This window comes from Montipora capricornis, chromosome 6, assembly GCF_036669925.1.
Source record: "Montipora capricornis isolate CH-2021 chromosome 6, ASM3666992v2, whole genome shotgun sequence".
Lineage (NCBI taxonomy): Eukaryota > Metazoa > Cnidaria > Anthozoa > Scleractinia > Acroporidae > Montipora > Montipora capricornis.
Genome location: NC_090888.1, coordinates 30,113,751 through 30,134,526, shown reverse-complemented (window position 1 = coordinate 30,134,526; position 20,776 = coordinate 30,113,751). Strand labels below are relative to the sequence as shown.

Genomic DNA, 20,776 nt, shown 5'->3' with positions numbered 1-20,776 from the left:
GGAAAGAAACTTAGAAAGATCATGGCACTTGGATAAGCAACTAAGCAGTTGCAAGTAATTCTGAAAAAACCCAGGCCTGAACAAAATTCGAGCCTGTATAACCGAGTGCTATTACGCAAGGTCATGGTCATTTTTAACTTTCATTTCAATTAAGAAAACAATGAAGCGTTTCGAATGAGTGATTTAGCAAGCCATTAATTGAAATATGCTCTTCAATATCGAACTCGAGTTTGCAAGCACCTCCGTTGAAATTCTGCTCACCTCCGTTTGCAGAATTTCCAAAAACAGGAGACCTTTCAAATTGCACAGTGGTGCAGTTCCATCTTCTCTGGCGAAACTGGTGTTGACATTCGGACACCGCCATAGAAGCTCCAGATTTAACGCTGTTCATGACGTCAATGTTTCTTTTGCAGATCTGAACTTGTCTATGATTAAGTTTCTCGCCAACATCATCGCAGCTTCGTCTGCTGATAAACGTGTTTGCTGAGCTTGACAAGGCTATTGATCTGAAATAACAAACAACTATATCAATCGCATCACGGTAATATATGAAAATGAAAGTGAAGAAGAAAAGGGAAACGTTTAACCGCAAGGAGCAAAACCACGAGAGCGGTGTGTTGATGTGAAGTACTGAATGCTGTACATGGCATCGTGTTGAGTAGAGCACAAAAGTATTGGAAAATCATTGCGTATTAGGCCTAAGATCAATTATTTTATGTACAGCATAAATCCCAATGATACAGCAATAGTTTTCAGATATCGGTTATAAAATATGTCCTGTCAGTGACAGTGAAATTGCTTGTCTATCAGTCTCTAACTCACGATACGATATGTTCCCAGAGTATCACCCAACGCTACGAGGAAACAAAAGATGTGCTTTGTCAAAACCAGAGATATGGTTTATTTTCCTAAATTTGTGGATACTGAGAAACTTTTCGTTTCTCAGAAACGTTTAATTTCAATCCTGGTGAAGTTCATGAACGACGTCATCAGTCAAGAGACCGCGATGCTCTAGCATTGATAAAGAATGATAAAAATATTTATAAGATTTTTTCAGGAGAGAAGCTTCAAATAGTCACACTACATGTATAACGGAGGTCTGCCCTTAAATTGAGTTGTCCGTGGAGCAACTGAATTCTTTTTACTCTTAGTTAAAACAACCCAATTTTTTCTATTAACCCGCGCGCTCAGCATATAAACTAAACGTGTTTCGAATTTAGTTTTTCGTTGTTAGAACATTTCAACTTTCATCACAAATAACTATAAGGTGCTCAGATTGGGCGTTTGGAATTTTTTCGTTTCCGAAGAAGTATGAGCATTCGTATTGAATCAAGGTTTAACAATTTGCATTAACTCAAATGTCAAAAAATCGTTTAGCATGGTAATGTGCAAGTTAACAACAATTTATCCACGGAAAAAATGGTAATCGAATCAATCAACAAAATGCATGGACTCTTTTTGATTTAGGGTCACGTGATTATGGGTATTTTTTACGTGGATAAAACGACATCTCAGTAGTGTGCATAGCAACTATTCCTAAGTTATACCGCAAACAATTTCTTTCAGTAGCAAAGAGCCTAGAAAGATGGGAGAATCCTGCTTAGTAGACAAGATGCCGAGGCTCAGCATAAGCAGGACTGTCAGAGCTTTGCAATCTTTTGCGATTTGCAAAGAGACACGGTCTCGCTCTCAATCAGTCAAAATTATCACCATCTTTACTTTACGGTAGCACTCTATAAGTAAACGTTCACCAAAAATAAGAGAGCCGTACATTGTTTCAAGCGTTGTATATATGAGTTCTAAACGGCAACAGATCACAGTAACGACGATCGTGAGCACCGAGAAGTGTTTCTAAGCTCAGTGCTATTCAGCAGTAACTTTTAAGCGCGTATGTTAATACTTACAGCCATTGGCTCGAAGACACAAAACGGTTCAGCAGAAACAGGATAGCTATCAAAACTTGAAGCATCGTGATATACATCTTGTTACCTTCTCAGCTGCGATGGCTGTCTTTATCTGTCGTGTCAAAAGAATAAAGGTTTAGATAAGAAGTTGATGAACAAAGGGGCAATTTAGCCTTCTTATGAGGTCGGTTTGGCTCAAAGCCCTGCCGCTCAAATGAGACAAAGTAGTGTGGGTAGAGAACGGCACTTTTGCTCTATAATTTCCTTTATTTAGTGACACATAACTTAATTAAAATAATGCTACTGTGGGTGGAAACGCAGTTTGCGTCGACCAAACATGACGAAAGATACCTACTACCTTTCCAAAAACGGCAAGCGAAAAAGAAAAGGCAAGGGCATGCTTCATGCAAACATTAGACAAAATTGTGCATGCGCCCTGGGGTAGAAAAAATCTTAATTACTAGTTGAACACTTCAGTGTTATGTTCACTTTTTGTCTTTCTACATAATGAAGTTGTTAGGACGTTATAAAGGAATATATGATTAGTATTTCATTTTGAAACACAAAAGCATTTTCACTAAATTGAACAACATGAAGGTATCGAAATTTGGCCTTTTCTTTTTACGTATTCTGAAAACGTAATTTAAAGTTACGAGTTTCATAAACTCAACCATGTTTTAAATCAACTGTAAAGATCAATTCAACCTCTTTTCAATAACGTCAAAGCCAGCTCATACCAGCTTTGTCGGCTTTATTCAGATAATGTGCGTGTTTCGCGATCCGATCACCAATAAATGAAAGGAGTAGGTAAATGTGTGGTTTTCGGGGGCCGAAGCAAACAAAACACTTTATATCCTATTTTAAGTTTTATAACCGTTAGCAAACTATAATTCATGGAAAAAACGATTTCAAGAAGCTAGGAGTAAGAAATTCAGATGACTTAGTGTTTAAGAAACCAGTCATCGTTTACCTTTTGCCAAATAAACTGAAAGGTCTTACAAGGCAAATCTTTGCAGCCTTGACATCATACGTTTTTGGGTGCAACTAGTTGTGTTGTCATTTAGCTTGTCCAATGCCACTACTGAAAGTAACAAACATTGGCGACTCAGTGGATCGATTTAATTGTCTTTGTTGTCTTTAACTGCCTAACGTCATAGCCAATGGACTTAATTTGAACTGTAAAATGACTTTTTAATTAAAAGGATTTTAACCATCCTACCTTATTCTGAAGCTGTCAGCTAGTTTTCGTTAACTGATGAATTTATTTATATGACCTTCCTCCAGTAAGAAGCCCTGCAAGGCGATTGATCTTAGTGTTTTAAGAGATCGAGCTCCGTGCACTCGTTTTATCAAGAGGATTTGTATACATTTCCTTTTCTTTTCCGCCTTTCCATCCCACGGGATTACACACCCAAAAGAAACCAATGCAGGCCATTCCAAAAAGAAGTATGTTAAGAGTGTAAAGAAATTTCGTGTTCCGATACAAAACCCTTATCTAGCCGCACGAATGAAGTGCATTATCTCTTATATCTAAAATTTTATACTTGTATCAACCTTATACCCTTACCTTTTTAGTTAGTGTTTATAGATTTGTTCGTGTTTATAAACAATGAAATTGTTTTTAAGCACCTAAATGAATAGCAACATAAACAGACCTGAGTAACACTGTTGGTATCGCACTTAAAGACTTCCGTGTATCATCCCACAAGTCGTTGAAATAATTAAGCCTTTTAATCCCGATTATTCGACTTAATTAAGATTTCCAATAGCATTTTTATGCGTGCGGCTGGTTATTATTAATTTTTCAAGGAACGTTTTCATTCAAATTAAAATAAATATTCCAAAAATCTAGAGAAACTATTTTCCGACAAAATAAAACTATGTAAGGCATTTCCCTAAATCTTTTGAATGAACATCTTTAATTGAAAAGATTTATCGCAAAGCATTATTCAGATTATTAAGGATAAACGTTATCATGACAAAAGAACGGTGTCTGGCATTTTTGCATAATTTCAAACTATGGAAATATTTCTTTTCTTCTTCTTCTTTTTTCTTTTCGTTCTTTTTTGGACAAATCATTATTGCACTGGAATTTATAGATGGTAGAAACTTTGAAAGCCGTTTTGTAGTCAAAGTCAAAAGACGACAACATGTATAGCCAGGCATTAAGGTACTAGCATCTTCAGTGATATCTTATTTTAGTTTTTTTTTTCTTTAATTAAATACGTGGAAGTGCAATTTATTCACGGCAGTAGTAGCAGTAGTAGAAGTAGAAGTAGTAGTAGCAGCAGTAGTAGTAGTAGTAGTAGTAGTAGTAGTAGTAGTAGTAGTAGTAGTAGTAGTAGTAGTAGTAGTAGTAGTAGTAGTAGTAGTAGTAGTAGTAGTAGCATGGTTTATGTTTGAATTTCAAACAATTGTAACGCCAAATCATTTAACTCCCTAAAAGAGTCAGGCGGTGCCTTACGAAATATTGGTAAAACAAAAAATATATATCCTCACAGCCGTACAGCTATCCTTGCATCATTATTTCTTCTTTAGTCTACAAATTGTTTCCTGCTTAGATCTCACAAGATCTGGCCCTTCGTAGTAGACTACGAGCAGTCCTTCTTTCGTCACTTAGTTAGTCGAGCGCGAAGAGAAGAAAGAAACGGAAAAAAATGATCGCGCGAAATCTGGATTCGAGGAGGAGCTCATCGAATCCAGATTTCGGACGGCCATTTTTTTGTCGTGCCTGCCTCTAACCGTGCTCGACTAAGTAAGCGGTGAAAGAAGGACTGCTCGTAGTCTGGAAATGTAGGGTAGTAAAACATATAGTTGCGATTTGTAGTCACAAAAATGAGGTTTTATGAAGGTTTCGAAAGCTTCATGATAAACGACGTTGTTGTCCTAGGAGGAAAAATTGAATCATTTTTTTGTTTGAGAGGGGTACGCTGTAAAAGAGATCAGCAAGAATGAAATAAATATATATTTGAAGTGATCCTCGTACTTAAAGCAATTTTCTCGATTGGAACCCATATCGCCACCTAAATTTTTCACTTTGAATTATCAAGATAAGTGCAAGATGAGCAAGAATAATAATTTTCTTAAGCAAAATATTCGGCTATGTTACTTCTTCGTCTTACAATATTACAATACTTTTGGCATTATTTGGATCAAATATTTGCGTAAATCGTCGTGGTCTTGCTTCGCCAAACGAATGGAAAATAGGAACAGAAATTTTTTCAAAGCAGAAATCGAGGAATCTTAAATTAGTAAGAGAATCTTTATTGCCGCATCTTCCTATTTGAGTAATAACAGTGATCTCTGTGTCCCCGTTACCAGGTTCCAGGCTTCTCAGGCGTTGAAAGTCTGCTCCAGCCTTTGAGAAAATTAACTGTCTCCCATATTGGCTTTGGAACTCTCTTCTTTTGCCATGGCTTTTTATCAAATTTCCGTGTCTTTTGATTGATTTTCTCTCTCTTTGCGTCGTTTTCCTAACATGCGACTAAGATTTACGATTCAATTTCCAAAAACAGGCAATTATTGCTCAAGTGAAAAACAAATTTTTCGTCGGTGGAATAAGGAAAAGCGGCTAGTAGGTGCACTTATCTTAGTAAACCATTTTTTCTCGGCGGTCACTCAAACCGGTTTCTTGGTTAATTTACCAGTCATAAGTAACTTCAACGGTTTTTGAGTTTCTTTTAAGATCCGAGTGAGGGAAGTTAAGTTTTCCATTCTCTCGTAAACAACGGTCTCATATTGAGACAAGCGGTGATTTCCAAGGTTCACATTCACGCTTTACACAGGAAAATTGACAGGAAGGACAGGAAACCACTGGCAATAGAAAAAACAGAATATTGTTGATAAACGAGCCGATTAACACTTTGTTATCGAGCATGGTGACAACAGATTTGCAAATTACTTTTCGGCTAATCAAAGAGTTCTTGGCAAAGAAAGTCGACGACGTATTCGACGGAAACGGCAAGCACGTTTTGTCTTAGATCCTCAAAAAATGAGTGTCGCGATTTTTGTCTTTTTGGTAATTCAATCATACAGTTCCTCACAGTTTGTTCTGTGTGTGGCACACAGGCCTCCATCCAGCCAGTCTCAAAAATTGGCGGATACCGTTTCCGTAAACACGTGCAAGGGCTTTGAGACTGGCAGTCAACCTGCCACGTGTTATTGAGAAAATTCTTATTACCCTTTGAGTCTGTAACATTCTGTGCTGACGGAAACACGAGTTTTTAGACATGTACAATTAATAAAGAACTTGAAAATTGAAGAACATATTTCCAAGTCTAAGTAGGTCTTTGAGCAGCTCATCATGGCGTAAAAATTACTTATAGTTCTAACAAGAGCTGTTTTTAGCAACTCGTTATATGATATAAATACATGTTATTGAACTGGATTTCCTTTCGAGGAGTCGTAGATAATGTTTCCTGCAGCCATGTAACAGCTGCCCTTGTCTTTGCTTCCGCTAAAAATAGTCGCCTTTTAGTCTTCCTCGACCTTCATTTCATCTACCTCCTATATTATACATGTACTGGCAATCACATAGCATTTTCTGATGATATTTCCAACATTAATTAATGTTTTGGAAATGTTAAAACACTTTTTGTCGCCAAAGAGATATTTGTTAAAAAATGGAGCAGTTGTAACATAGAATCTTTTAAAAATGAGAATAATAACCATCGTCCTTCAGCTAACTTTATTATTTCATTTGAAACAAAAACTGTTGCCTCTTACATCGATTTTACAAATTCAACTGATACACAATTACTAATCGTTTCTTGGATTAATTTTTTGCCTCTGCGTCTCAATGTGTGAATTGCTCATAAACAAAATTAACATTTCTGTTAAAAGATACAGGAAGACTCGCGATGCTTAAGGTGTTCTGTAAACTCAATTCATACAATCCGTCACTGGCTTAATTCTCAGGATATTAGTGCCGCGAGGAACCCTGGCGACATCCTCGTTTTCTCTAAAAAAAGATAGTACTTTCGGAGAGGAAGGAAGGCCTTTAAAGGTTTTAAGCTGTAACCCCAGAAAAAAAGGCTTCAATTTTAAACTCAGAACTATTTTTCAATATGATTCTATCACTGTCAACGAATCCATTTCAAACGCTTTATTCTTTACTTTGGCGTTGGGTCAAATGGACAGTGACCTGAAGGAAAACGAGAGTCAGTCTAGTGGCGCCTTAACAGAGTCTTGAAGGACCGGGGAGTTTTGAGGTGTGATTTTCTGGGTATTTTTCAAGCATTCCACAGCAAGCGCACTAAGCAAAATAGTTTCGCTTGTGAAAGACTTCGTTGAACAAACGTTCGTTAAATCTAGCGAAGACGTACGCGTGAAAATGAGAGCGCTGCACGAGGAGGGGGTGGGGAGCATTTCGCTAATGGCGTGTTGGCGCCTCATATTTCATCAGCGTGAAGGTATAGTAGAAATGACTAAACTGAAATCCAGCCACTATCGTAACTAGGTAATCAGTCTACTCTTTTGACCCTTATTAATTAATATTTGTTCCCTTGAAATTCTTTCACACCCAAATTAAATTGGGAACCGCAAAGTTATGGAAAGAAAGAAGAGGGGCCATGTTCGTTTTTCTCTCGCTTTGTTTCAAGTTATACTTTCATTTCCCATTCAAATGTTGATTTTGTTGTTTTTGTTGTTTGTTGTTTCCTTTCTACTTAAAAATGGCTGCATTTTATCAATACATGTGCACGAAAGACAGAATTAATCAACAGGTATACTTAAAGGGAAGAAGCACTTAAAGCGGGTAGAAGATTACCGCAGCATAAACGTTGGTTACATGAAATAGCCGAGTGAGCGAAACTGTTTAAGTGGCTTTTTCTAAAACTTCAACTATCATAAACAAATCATAACATAAGCGTGTATTAGTTTGTTGTGTTCAAATATTGATATATCTACTACTACATAACAAAGCGCATTTAATCCTACCTTAATAATGCTGTTGGAGCTTACACAAGATCTTCACGAGGTGTTCACTTGAAGCTCTTCATATACAAGTGTTGTCTGATTGAAATGGACAGATCATTTAAAGATTCCAAGATACCTGAAACTTTGACAGCAATCGACATAGCGATAAGGATTATGTGATAGAGGATTTCCTGTTTTCTCCACAGAGATATCAACACTATTACGTTTGAACTGAAAGCCAAAGGGTTCCACTACTTGTACTTCTTTGTCCGGTCAAAGGCCTGGACTTTTAACTAACGGAGTTCAGGATAAAAACCAGGCCGATGAAAGGCCAGAAATGAATTTCAACGTGCACTTGTACCTTTTTCATAGCTTTTAATATAATGGCTAGCAACACGTCGCTTCTTGAATAAAACCCATAAAAGAAGAATTTCTGATAGCATGAGGTATCTAAACGGAAAAAATCGTAAAACAAGTAATAGTAAACAAGTAAAACATGCGATCCGTAATATTTTGTTTTTGAGTGAGAGAAGGAAATCAGTAGGTTGGCGGACACCAAGGAGCAACGTAGGTTCAAGGCTTTGCCCTTCTTCTGACATTTCGGTCCCGGGATTTCGGTCCCTCTGTGGGGGAATTATAGCAAAACGATCACATTATCACATTGGTTAAAACGATAAACTCTCGCGCAATTATATTTATTAGTCGGAAGGAAGTACTTTGAGTTACTTGCCAACCCTATCTGTTTGACTGTTCGACCTCTCAATATCGCTTTCTGCTGCCGCTTCTCTCTGTTCGATTAACAAAGAACAAAAGTCTTTTAAAGAAAGCCGCCGGGAGGTTTTTTTTCAAATATCCAAAGCTGACAAACCACTACAGTACGTGCATGAGAATGTGGCACGTAAGGAAATCGCAACAGCATAGTTCTACAAGGACAAAAGTCAATAAGAAATACATACAATAATATCTTGTGGCTTTAGAGTTTTAACGTCAGCCAACTAAACAACCGAGTACTAAAATTCCCGTTAGGACATTACACAATAGGTTTTGAAATTTTCGAGTGTTTTGTTGAATTATCAATTTGTTTGTTTGTTTATTAATTCTTTTTTTTTTTTTTTTTCAACTGTCTTGTATTTCACTTTTAAATTGCCACTATGATGCAAACGTCCCTTTATAAATATATTAAAACACAAACACTTCAGAGGTAATTTAAGGTGGATCCAACTCTACGTACACTAGAACTAGGTTAAGAGCGGTAAAATCCAATTCTTACAGTTAACATTATTTTGCATGGAAAGATAACACTGTTATCAAAATCATTGTTTTGGACACTTTCAACATCTTCATACAAGGAAACTAAAACGTTCAGTGGTGGTTTTTTCCGTCCAAATATGTGATAAAGGAATGTAATTAAAACATCAATGGCGCGGAGAATGACAATGCAGTGTACGAGTATTCAAAGGTCAGCCGCCAGCTATGTAGCGATCTGAACGATAAGGAAGAAACGCCTCTCAGAACCTGCAAAAAAACTGTAAGGAATTTTTTTTAATTATCAGAGGTCAAGGCGGACGTTTGTTTTAAATTGCAGGGCATAAACAATTAAGAAAAGGTTTTCCAAAAGATAAGTTAACATTTTAAAACATTATTGGTCGAAAACATCAAATTCAAAGAAGATGGCTCAGTTCGGAACGCTCTTGCAGGAAATTGAGCGATTTAGAGCGGAAAATTGGTTGTACGGGATTATACGTGATCATGTAAGGACTAATTTTTCAGCCAAGTTATTTTTTTTCCAACCGCAAAATGCGTGTTCAGTAAAACATCTGTTATTGATAAACAACCACGCGATATACGTATTCGCCTTAAATTTAACTGAATTGCCGAATAGAAAACCAGTTCTTGGGAGGTCTTCAACCTTAATAACCTGACTTTTTGCACTCCCAGGTATTTCTTAGTGTAATCAGCTTATCCTTACATAACGACTTAATGAGTTCTGCATACGTACTTTTTTTAAGGAATTAACTTAGATTATTCTCAATGACAGATTTGCCTGCTCATTCCGAGAGAAAAACTGACATGTTAAAAAAACAAATTTTCGTCTTCTTCTGGTGACATTTTCCTTTTTTCTGTCATCAACTTTCAGATACGCTTTAACTTGAAATTATTGCGTTTTTATTTACTATTTCAAGGACCTCTAACAAACAGTTGTTCAATGTATTTACACGTACTTACTTATAATATTCAACCGCACCTCCTACATTCTCAAAAATGGCTTTTTTATCTTAAATGCATCATTCAGTTTACTAATTACAAGAAATTAATATCCTCTCTTCTCACCACTTGGCATAAGTGCTTTGTCTCTTTCAATAAAACACATTTTTTCAGAACGAAATCAAATGCCCATCAGATGTTCGTAATCACTTCTTTTTTTGTGGGGAAGACAGAAATTAATAAAGTATATGAATTAGTTCATTCTTTACTGTATTAACCTGGAATTAAATAACCTTATTTTCTTCAGAATGGTGTAAACAAATTTAACAAGAGGGCAGAGGTCGCTGGCTGCACGCAAAAACAATTGAGCGCTTTAGAAAGATATGTTAATATACGAAAATTGTATCAAGAAATTGGGTTTGTTTGATATGGGGAATTACCACAGCCCTGTCCTTACGAACAAAATACCCAGACTAAATTGCCAAAATTGCCAAAATTATAGAAAATGTTTACAATGCTATGCAACGATATTTCACCATGATATTTGTTGTCAACATCGAGGTAACTGGAATCTGGATATCGCGTCGCATGAAAAGTACTTTGTCTGGGAAGCTACTGATCGTGGGAACCTTCGATAGCTCAACTGGGGAACTAGTAGGGAGGTACATGGAGATTCCATTTGTTTTGTTGTTGTCGTGACCCGTAATTTTTGGATAATATGAAATAACAACTGTCTGGCCAACGCGGCCGGTTAAAAAAAATTGTTTGCGAGTTTCAATGATGAATGTAAACGAGTTCGGCTCAAAGCTCAGGGAAGCGATGACTTGTATGATAAACCCCTGCAAAATGTTATCTCCATTGTGTTAGTTCGTTAGAATTCATCGGGGTACTTAATTTGTCTTCTTATCGATTAAGGAGTTTTTCCCTCTCTGTCAGCCATGGTTCATAAGTAAACAACATCTTCTCTCGTTTCTCTTCCAAATATATATTAAATAAAATACCTAAGCTGAATTTGCTCAAAGAAAACGATTTCGTATCATTATGGCGCTTTGTTATCTTGATACAAAGTGGCTTCAGCGACATTGATTTCTCATTCACTAAAATAGATGTTTTTGCTATTTAGTGACAAATTAACTTAACGCATGTTTATCTTGGTGGCCTTACATCTTCATTGAAACAAGCTGATAGACCCATACTGGAGTTTTTTGATAAGATTGTTTTTTCATCTATGGTGCAGTAAGTCTGATCACTGAAGTAGGGTTTAGACCAGAAAAATTATTGGACGTAAGTCGATACTTACGAATTTCCACAATGTCGTTAAAAGCCCGAAATTAATGTTTTTTGAAGTTCCTCAATTACTCAGAAGTGTGCATTTTTTTCAAGTTAAAAATTTGCGCCTGAATTGAAACGCCATTGTTAAGTAGTTTCAAGTAACAAAGCGTGTCTGCTATCCATCACCTGCGAGCCATAAAAAAAACATGCCTTGTATAGCCATACTGGACGTCTCCCTCTCTGCCCAACACATCGTACAGGCTCGAAAATTTCTTATGCATCTCATTCTTTCATTCCTAGCGGTGAAACCTTTATTTTTTCTTACCTAGATATAGGTGGTGTCAGGCAGCGGACATTATTCTGATGGATTGATGGATGGATGGATGGATGGATGATGGACGGACGGACGGACGGACGGACAGACAGACGGATGGATAATAGGGGGCTGACTATATAGCCCTGTAATTATGGCTATTTACGATTTTATTTCCAGAAAAAATCTGTCTCTAGTCCTTGCGTCCCTTAAAAACTGTCTGGAGACCTTACTCAATTCTTCTGTGCAATGGCACGCACACATGCGCAATGTGGCACAATGAGTTACAGCACATTTCACGCAAACGTATTCCTATCAAATTGCTAATAAGCCACCTTCGAACCTTCTAGCTTGCAACTATCCTCGATGAGCATTTTATCATACCATTAACTTTAGTCTCGTTTATTAATCGATTGTAGTTATTCTTTATCCTGAGGAAGAACTGTTTCAGTATACCGTAGATATTCACTCAATTGCATCACGTGCAGACGGCTGTATTTTCTGTCGTTAAGGTATTTCTCCTTCACGGCAAAAAAAGGAAAAGGAAACAAGCTTTGAGAGGCATAGCACCTTTGGCGTTTCAATCATTTCACCGTACATGCAATTTCTTTGTTTATTTATTTGTTTATTAAATTTCTTTCTATATTAATTCATGATCATGACAATTTCATTGTGCTCTTTTTTAAGCTTGATCATCTGAACAACAAAAACAATTGATTGAACTGACAACCGATTCATTGTTAACAAACAGAAAACTTAAGAAAGATGAGAATAAATAGGTATGAAGGATAGAATTTTCACACAACTCGGAAGTAGCAAAGGCTAATCGAAGCGAGCTTTGAGTTGGAATAATAATTGATATTTCAAAGAGCTTCACTGAAATGAGAACCACACATAAAAGTAAAATATACACGAATGCAACGTGGCCGTGATTGCAACCATTGAGGTAATTTCCATTCAATGGAATGTCATTATGCCACGTTTGACAGCAGCTTGGGACATGCCAAATACCACCATGAAATGGGACAACTTTTGGCAAAGTAGTGAGATGCCGTACCATTTGTTTGTGTGAGTCTGAGTGTGTGACGGCATGAGTTTCCACGTACAAAGCTTTTATTAGTTTGTATTACTTGCGAACTTAAACAAACAGGATAAGTTTGTTCACATTCATAAGCCGTGAATGATAATTTCCTGCTCTCGGGGAAGAAAAGAGCGACTCTGAACCAGAACTAACGTTTTCCTGAGAGATGTCATTTTAAAATCGTGCAAAAATAGCTGACTGTTTAAACGACGATGAAGGCCTAAAGGTAAACTTGTTGTGGGCTACAGAAGTCAATTGACCTATCAAGTCGTCACAACGGAACGCCCCTATTCAGCTGTGGTCTGAATTAATGTTTACAAACTCGATGGAAATTTCGCAACTTGACATTAGAAGTGGTACCGGCCACTAACAGGCAGTTTCCGCGTGCACTAATCTTTCGGGAAAACCCCGCTAAGTCTTGTTTTATGAATTTCCTAAAACATCCGCCCTTAATTAAAGCAAAGAAATTAGCGCTCGGGTACCGCAATGGACGCTCTGTCACGCCTAATCAGCATAATAATGTTCCTTTTTTACCTTTGCGGAAATTGTTCACGGGTGACTGTCTTGGCGGGGTACTTCCTAATGTTTGATGCCATACTCACACACCCGTATTCCACATATTTAACAGTTAGCATTTTCTTAAAAAAACTAGACTTGCGGGTCTTTAAGCTTAAAACAAAAGGATCGCAATGTCTGTATATATACACGAGTATATATAATTTGCTCGATAGAGGATAGTCTTTCAACAATGAAACACTATTTTAGATCCAACGCGTTTCGGCTTCTGCCTTCATCAGGGGTCTTTGCTCTGCTTTTAATTACAGACGATTAGAGTTATTTAATATATACTGGCTTAGATTTAAATTAACCTAACATGTACCATTAACCTAACATGTACAATAGCTGTAACATGTACACAATACTTTTTAAAGGCTGCTTGTGTCTCTCCTCTCCAGTCCATTCTTTTATTCAATACATTCGGTTGCAAGGCATTATGTCTCTCAAAAGAATATTTCCCTTATGCGTTCGATGATCAAGTCGCTTTGTTTAATTTGCTCAATGAGTAGTGAGTTCTAGGAATGTGTAAAAAGTGTTCTGTGAGCTCGCAGCTACTAACCCTTCTCTTAATATGGTTTCTACGATTGTTGGGTCGTAGGTTAAAAGCTGTGTCGCTCTTTCCTACGTACTGCAATTTACAGATCTTGCATAATCTAAATCACCCAGTCCCATACCCCTGGTAACGACATACAACCCACATATTACATTCATTGCTGGAATAGCTAATAGAAACTGGCACTTTCTCCAATCTAAAGAAAGATTAGGCCGCATTTTTTTTCGAGAACCACTATTGATTGCGTACAGGCGACTGAAAAGTCTCTACAAGAGGAAACAAAACTAACACAACTGGTGACTGCGGACCTTTCAACAAACCAAAATGCTGCTTGTGAATTCGTATAAATAAGACCTCTACCTTTACAGGGACCAAAATTCCAAGGTCTTGGACATATTCCACATAGTGGATTGTCAATCGACTTGGTGGTTCCCCTTTCTTTGGCTCGCAGACTCTTTTCCTGCGTTATCGAGATGACTTTCCGCATTTCGGTCAGTGCTTTCCCTCTCTTATAGCCACAAGCGACAAAAAAATGTAAACATTCCATTATTCTTTGATTGAGTGTTTCTGTGGATGAGCAAATTCTTACAAGCCTTGAGGCCTGAAAGTCACTGCTGCTGTGGCGAAGTTAGGGGAAGATGATTTTATTGACGACGAAGCAGTAGATTATCTTTCTCCTACTGGTGATGTGAAAGCTGGCAGATTTTACTTTCTTACAAAACTTCATAAAAAGGGTTGCCCAGGCTGACATGTCACTTTTCTGGTTGCTGCAAGCCTTCTGAAAGGATCTCGCAATTTGTTGACTCGCATTTTAAACCGTTGGTCCCTAGTATTAAATCCTATTATCTGCTTCAAAAGTTAATGCAGATTGAAAGATCACCAAACGGAGCCATTCTCGTTACTATTGATGTTGTCGGGCAGTATCCCCACATACCCCGCGAAGAAGGGCTTCAGGCTATTAGCGAAGCCTTGAACAGAAGAATAATTCCAGACATTCCCACCGAAAGGTTAATGGAATTAGCACAGGTTGTGTTAGAGAACAATAACTTTGAATTCAACGGACATCATTTTCTTCAGAAATTGGGTACTGCCACAGGAACAAGGATGGCGTCAACTTATACTAACTTATTTATGGACAGATTAGAGAACAGTCTTCTTGGTGGTTATCATAAGAAACCGCACACATGGCTTAGATTTATTGACGATATCTTTATGATTTGGACGGAAGGTGAGAAGGAGCTGAAGAATGTTTTTTCATATCTTAATGGTGCTCATGACACTATCAAGTTTACTTGGGACTGGCCACACAAGAGCGTTAATTACTTGGATCTTACTATTATTAGTGATAATGGTAACTTTACCACGGATCTCTTCGTTAAGCCTACTGATAAGAATTGTTGACTCCAACTACAGAATCGACAAAGAGAAATAGTACTAGGACGCCATTTATCGTTACGTACCATCCGGGAGTCTGCCGAACATTGGCGGAATTCTCAGAGATCAACATCCTATACGCCAATTGTCTGAGAAATGTGGAAAGGCGATTAGGGAGATTCTGATGTTGGCTTTTAGGAAACCAAAGAGTCTGAAGGCCTACCTGGTCCGGCTTAAGTTTATAAAAAGATGATTAAAGCTGAAGGTAGCCGTAGTTGAGGGTCGTCGATATGCCAGATATGTAGAGACGAAAGTTTTATGAAATTTGGAAACAAATTTACAAGTAAGGTTACGGGAAAAACGTACGACATTCATTACAATTTGGATTTTAATAGCAATAATGTCGTTTATCTCGTTTCATGTAAAAGCTGCAGTAAACAATATGTAGGATCGACAACAACCACATTTATGCTTAGGTTTAATAACCACAAAAGTAGGATGAGAAGACACTCGCGTCTTGTATCGAAAGACAGAGGCCTACAGGCATTTCTGCTCGCAGGGACATTGCGAGCTGGATGATATGTGTATTTAGGTAATAGACAAAGTGAATAATGCTAACGATCTTTCGGGAAAGGAAGGCCAGTGGGCTTATAGACTCAGGAACCATCTGACCGCGGGGTCTCAATGAGAATGCATTTTTCTATAGCTAGAACAGTTGCAAGGGGCGAGTTCGGTAGCCATTTTTTTTTTGTATGTTATTTTATGATTTTCTGAGAGATGGTTTCGTTATTTCGCGCGCGCATGATTTGTTACCTCACTTTTGTATTATTATTACGTAAGAACGCTTGAGATTGTAACGGTTATCTACCCTGATAAAGGTAGCTGTTTGCCACAGAAATATAGGTGTTGTTGCTGTTCTTTTCTCTGGTGTTCAACACAAATTAGTGTTTCTTTACTGTATTGTTGTTACTCTCATCTCTCACCTTTTTGAGGAAGGTTGTCCAACAAATATTGGCAAAAAAACTACTTCAGCTATGGCAATCAATCTATGGCGACAGTTACCCCCACTTAGATACACATCTCACTAATTTAAATTTTCTTTTAAAAGTTTAGCAATATTTACCATGGAAACAAACGCAATAGTATAATTTTCTAACTATACATAGTCATGAATATTTATTAAATTCTCAACCTCGGATAATGCAATTCTCGTGCTCTGATTGGTTCACTCAATCTCGGTTATCAGCTCATATACCTTAGTTTGACCTTATATGGTAAATGATTGATCTAAGTGTTGCCAAGCTAAAAGTTTTTTCGCCCGAAAGTGAAATTTCTCTCTGAAGAAAGCAAAAAAAAGTTTTTCTGGACAGCTGGGTTAAATTCCGACGTTTAGAAGTACGCGAAAAGGTAAGAAATATTTTTGTGACAAGCCTGCGTCTGTCTGACCACAAGGTGTTACACGACATCGCATCATTTCTCATCAAGTTTTTTTCGATTTCGCTCGGATTTGCTCGCTTTTTTCGCTCGCATTTCGTACTTTCTAAACTTTTGGAGTTTAAAGGAATTTAATAAAACAATTATTCCATTCGCGCTTGTTGGATATGAGACTGATTATAGCCAACTCAGCACTACGCGCCCCGTTGGCTATTTACCATCTCATATCCAACGCGCGCTCATGGAATAATTGTTAATTACAATTATCCACTGTACTGAACTAAACACTAACTTAAAACATTATGCAAGAATCAAACAATACCCATTAGGGAAACAAATTCAAAGGTCTAAATGGCTAACTACACTTCAATTGGAGTCCTCTCTGTAATACGTCCTCCACAAATTAGTGTTTCCTTATTGTAATGTTGTTACTCTCATCTCTTTATGTATTCTGTCTATTACTGATGTTTGCATAGTCAATTTAAACAAAACACTCCTAGTGTCCAACTAGAAAATCTAGCGGTATACTTAGATACTGGGCATTTCAATCATGTATGTACTTGGTATTTTTACTTTATTAATTTTAATTCTAACGTATTGAAAAATACAAGTATCTGTCATTTCCTAGATGTGAAACAAGATAGGTAACCCCAACGATATTCAAGGAGTAGTCCAGTGGCATACTCTGTCGATCCCGTGCCTTATTAAATTCTTGTTTTGTTTTTTGTTTTGTTTTGTTTTATTTTTGGCTTTTGCTGATTAAGCTAGAAGTCTTTATTATTTTAGGTCCTGATTTTGTTGAGATAACAAAAATAATCAATATAAATAGGGCGCTGCCATTGCTGCAATTTCTGGGTCGCTTGAAAATAGTCTTTGATTTTGATAACCGCAAATTTTATATCAAGTGTTACTTTGCTTTACACTTACCGTTGCTACTTTTCCAATCTTTTCCTTGCTTTTGTGAGCAAAGTTTTGCAACCAATTTCGCCTTTTTTGTTTAATAACACGCTAATGTATTTTCAGCTTTACCTCATTTTAACTATTGGGACCTACACTAACTAATGCAGCTGAGAGTTATAAATAAATGCCTGGATCATAGCACTTGAACGATAAAGGAGCTGAAAGCTGTGAGTCAGTTTTTCAGTTAGAACCCAGAGGAAGAATTGAAGTTCAAATTATGATCATTTCCAAGTTGGCACGCAGTTAATCTTTCTTGGCACCGCAAGGCGAGTGCAAATTTCAGAAACACTCTCCTTCGCAACATGTTGCCCGAGCCTTTGAACTACATTTACCAGTTTTAAGTGTAAAGCTATACCCCAGAATAATTAGCTCAGGAGTAAGTTACTTCCCTCTCTCTTTCTCCTTCGCAGACCAAAACCATGTATAAAAAGGCGGCGTCTCGTTTGGAATCATCCGTGGAATCATTAAAATTCAACAGTGGCATGACACTCGCTGCCACAAAACCTTTAAGTTAACTCCCGCACCTGATCCCTCCTCTTCTCCTTTCAGAAAATTAGTTTTTGCTCCGTTTAGTGTACGAGACTTAAGTGGACCCTTTAAACTAATGCTTAAACAAAACCTAGCAAGCACTGAAATTCTCAGACACGGATGGTGTAGTTGAGTAGTTGATACCTACTAATATTGGAGGAGGATGACATTCCAGTTTGAATTTTACAGAACACTACACTTTGTATTACATCTACCGTTTTATCCCTCGCAGGGGAACAACTTTGATGTTTAGGGCTGACTAAGCACCGCCAGGCTTAATATAAAATAAAAGGACCCTTTGATTTTTATCGCGATATCCAAAATATATCTAAAAATAAAAAGCGCCATCCCGATATTTCCTGTTCGTTAGTCCAACACAAGCTGAAAAAGTAAACTCGTAAACTGACCTTAAGACTAGAATAACCCGGCTTCCGATGTCCTGATCTTGTGGTCCTATTCTATTTTCACTGTATAGTAAGCTAATGTTTCGTGGCATAAACATCGATTGCGTTTGAGAGTCAAATGAACTGTTCTGGTCAATTCTTCGTGGCTATTTATCCTATCAAGAGTCTCGTCCCACTTGTGCGAGACAGCATCTGTTTTTGTAGTTAATGCTAGGGTGTTTTCCAACCCAAGCCATTAAAGTAACTCTGTACGTGTTAAAATTCTAGTTGGCCTCCATAATGAGATTAACAGTCACAGCCATTTACAGCCGATTTGAGAAATGTAATTCCCTTCTGTTCACCAATTTTGAACTTCCTTTTTTTTCCTTCTTTGATCAGATTTCAAATTTGTCTCTGGTAACAACATTACATTTGCCACCTACTAGCTGTCTATTCAAGTCACCTATTATTGAAAATATGCAGTTTCCAGCGTCCTCGTTTGGCGGCGCAACTCCGTATCAAATAAAATCTCCTTGTAGTTGGGCTAGTGAAAATAGTTGGCAAAAATGGAACAAGGTAAAGGCCATACAAGAAATCTGAAGGGGGTACGTTTTTTGCGAAGGTTAAGTACTTCAGTTGCTTAATCAGTCCCACATTAACCGCACAAAGCAACCGCAAGTGACGAATGTTTTTGCAATCATTATCTCTATTGCACTGATTGTAACGATTTCGTGAATACCGTTCATAGGTCATTACAACTTAAATGCAAAATTACATTCTAACGACATTTCCTGATTCTTGGATGGTTGCTTTGTAGGCAAAACTGAAATCTGTGGCAAAAAATGTTCCGCCTGTAATTCAGTTAATAACCGAAGGGCATAAGCCAACGATCCTTGAAGTACAAAAGTGGAATTTTTAATCATCCAAACGTTAAACATACAAAACAGTCTTCATAACACATAAACAAATCGCATGTGGGAGCTGATGTGAGAGGCAATCATTTCCATGCTGGAGACCAATAGCTGCAAATCAATTGTCAAGAAAGGCAATGATGGTTTAGTTGATAAGACAATATAGCATCTGTTTTTGGAAAAAGTGGTGAGTGAAACCAGCGTAGCATTCCTTGAAACATCCAGTCAGGGTTATTCTCCCTCCCCCCCCCTTCCCCCCCCCCCCCCCCCGGCTATAACGTTTGGCTGTGTTTAGTTTAAAACGCTTGCACGATCATTTTTTTATCATAAGAGTATGTTCCAACGATACTTAAATATGGATTGTGGTTAAAGTGCCTCTGCTCTTTCTATTTATAGAGCCACGACTTCGGATGGTCTTCCTACCTCACATACAGTTAAAAACGGGCCTGCATAGTGTACATGTGGATATAGCCCGTTATACACTACTACGAGCAGTCCCTCTTTCGCCGTTTAGTTCGTCGAGCGTGAGGCGCAAAAAACAACGGAGTGAAGAAAATGGCCACGCGAAATCTGGGCACTCTCCTCGCCCCGGTGTTTTTTGCACATCACGTTCGACAAACTAAGCGGCGAATTAGGGGCTACTCGTAGTCTAGTTATACACCCTCGCTTTCTCATGTTTCACACCAGATTATGTCGTTTGACTGTTTCTATTTGAAGACATTCAAGCTCTCTCCAAGTTACACGCAGGTCTCCCCTGTATTTGTAAAACTAATGTACGTTTTTGCCTTTTTTAATACTGAAAGTGCCGTGCTAGCTGCTCGCCCATCTATTTGCGTTGCGTATCCAGTGGACATCAGTTTTGCTGGGTAACCCGTAGAGCCCAACCTAGGATCATTGCGATTCTCCAGTGTCACAGAATGTCAGTGGTCGTTTTGAACCCATTTTTAACAGGGTTTGGGTAAATGATGTTTAAGGTACAAAAGCAGTTTGCGAAGAGCACAGGATACCTTTCGAAGAAACAATCAATTGTCAGTTATGGATTTGAAAAGTCTCCTAAATTTATGGCTTTATTACCTTCTAAAAGAAGTCAAATTGCCATCGTTAACCGACCTGTCCCCACTTCATTCATCTTTTACTTCGTAATGTTTAGGTGACTGCTTACCGATATATCTGATAAACCCTACCGTCGATTTCAACATGGGTGTTTAATAAATCTATTTCAGGTCAGATTTTTGTGGTATATGATATGTTAGTCCCGTCAGGAATTTACAGGCTGACAAGTCTATAGATTGCACAAAAGTTCGCTGTACGGGACAATGTTGCCCCTGTTCAACATCGTAGCTGAGAATGAATTAGAAAGCTTTAATTGCCTCCAAATTTACCC

At 37.8% G+C, this 20,776-nt stretch overlaps 2 protein-coding genes across 8 annotated transcripts in view; one reads left to right on the top strand and one right to left on the bottom strand.

Moving 5' to 3' along the window:
• LOC138051920 (protein Wnt-4-like) overlaps window positions 1–20,776 on the bottom strand; it is a 35,301-nt gene that overhangs the window by 2,516 nt on the left and 12,009 nt on the right. The window contains exons 1-5 of one of the 7 annotated variants that reach the window (XM_068898232.1): window positions 18,506–18,633; window positions 7,842–7,962; window positions 3,124–3,197; window positions 1,905–2,016; window positions 262–506 (exon numbers count right to left, since the gene is read on the bottom strand). In XM_068898232.1, coding sequence (XP_068754333.1) covers window positions 262–506; window positions 1,905–1,981 — 322 coding nt within the window. In that variant the 5' untranslated portion in view covers window positions 1,982–2,016; window positions 3,124–3,197; window positions 7,842–7,962; window positions 18,506–18,633. Of the gene's footprint in view, window positions 1–261; window positions 507–1,904; window positions 2,017–3,123; window positions 3,198–7,841; window positions 7,963–8,181; window positions 8,271–18,505; window positions 18,634–20,776 lie in introns of those variants that run through there. The other 6 variants (XM_068898230.1, XM_068898229.1, XM_068898231.1 and 3 more) reach the window with 6 other exon arrangements.
• LOC138053617 (uncharacterized) lies at window positions 14,664–15,203 on the top strand. Its single transcript, XM_068900218.1, has one exon. The coding sequence runs from the start codon at window positions 14,664–14,666 to the stop codon at window positions 15,201–15,203; it is 540 nt and encodes a 179-aa protein (XP_068756319.1).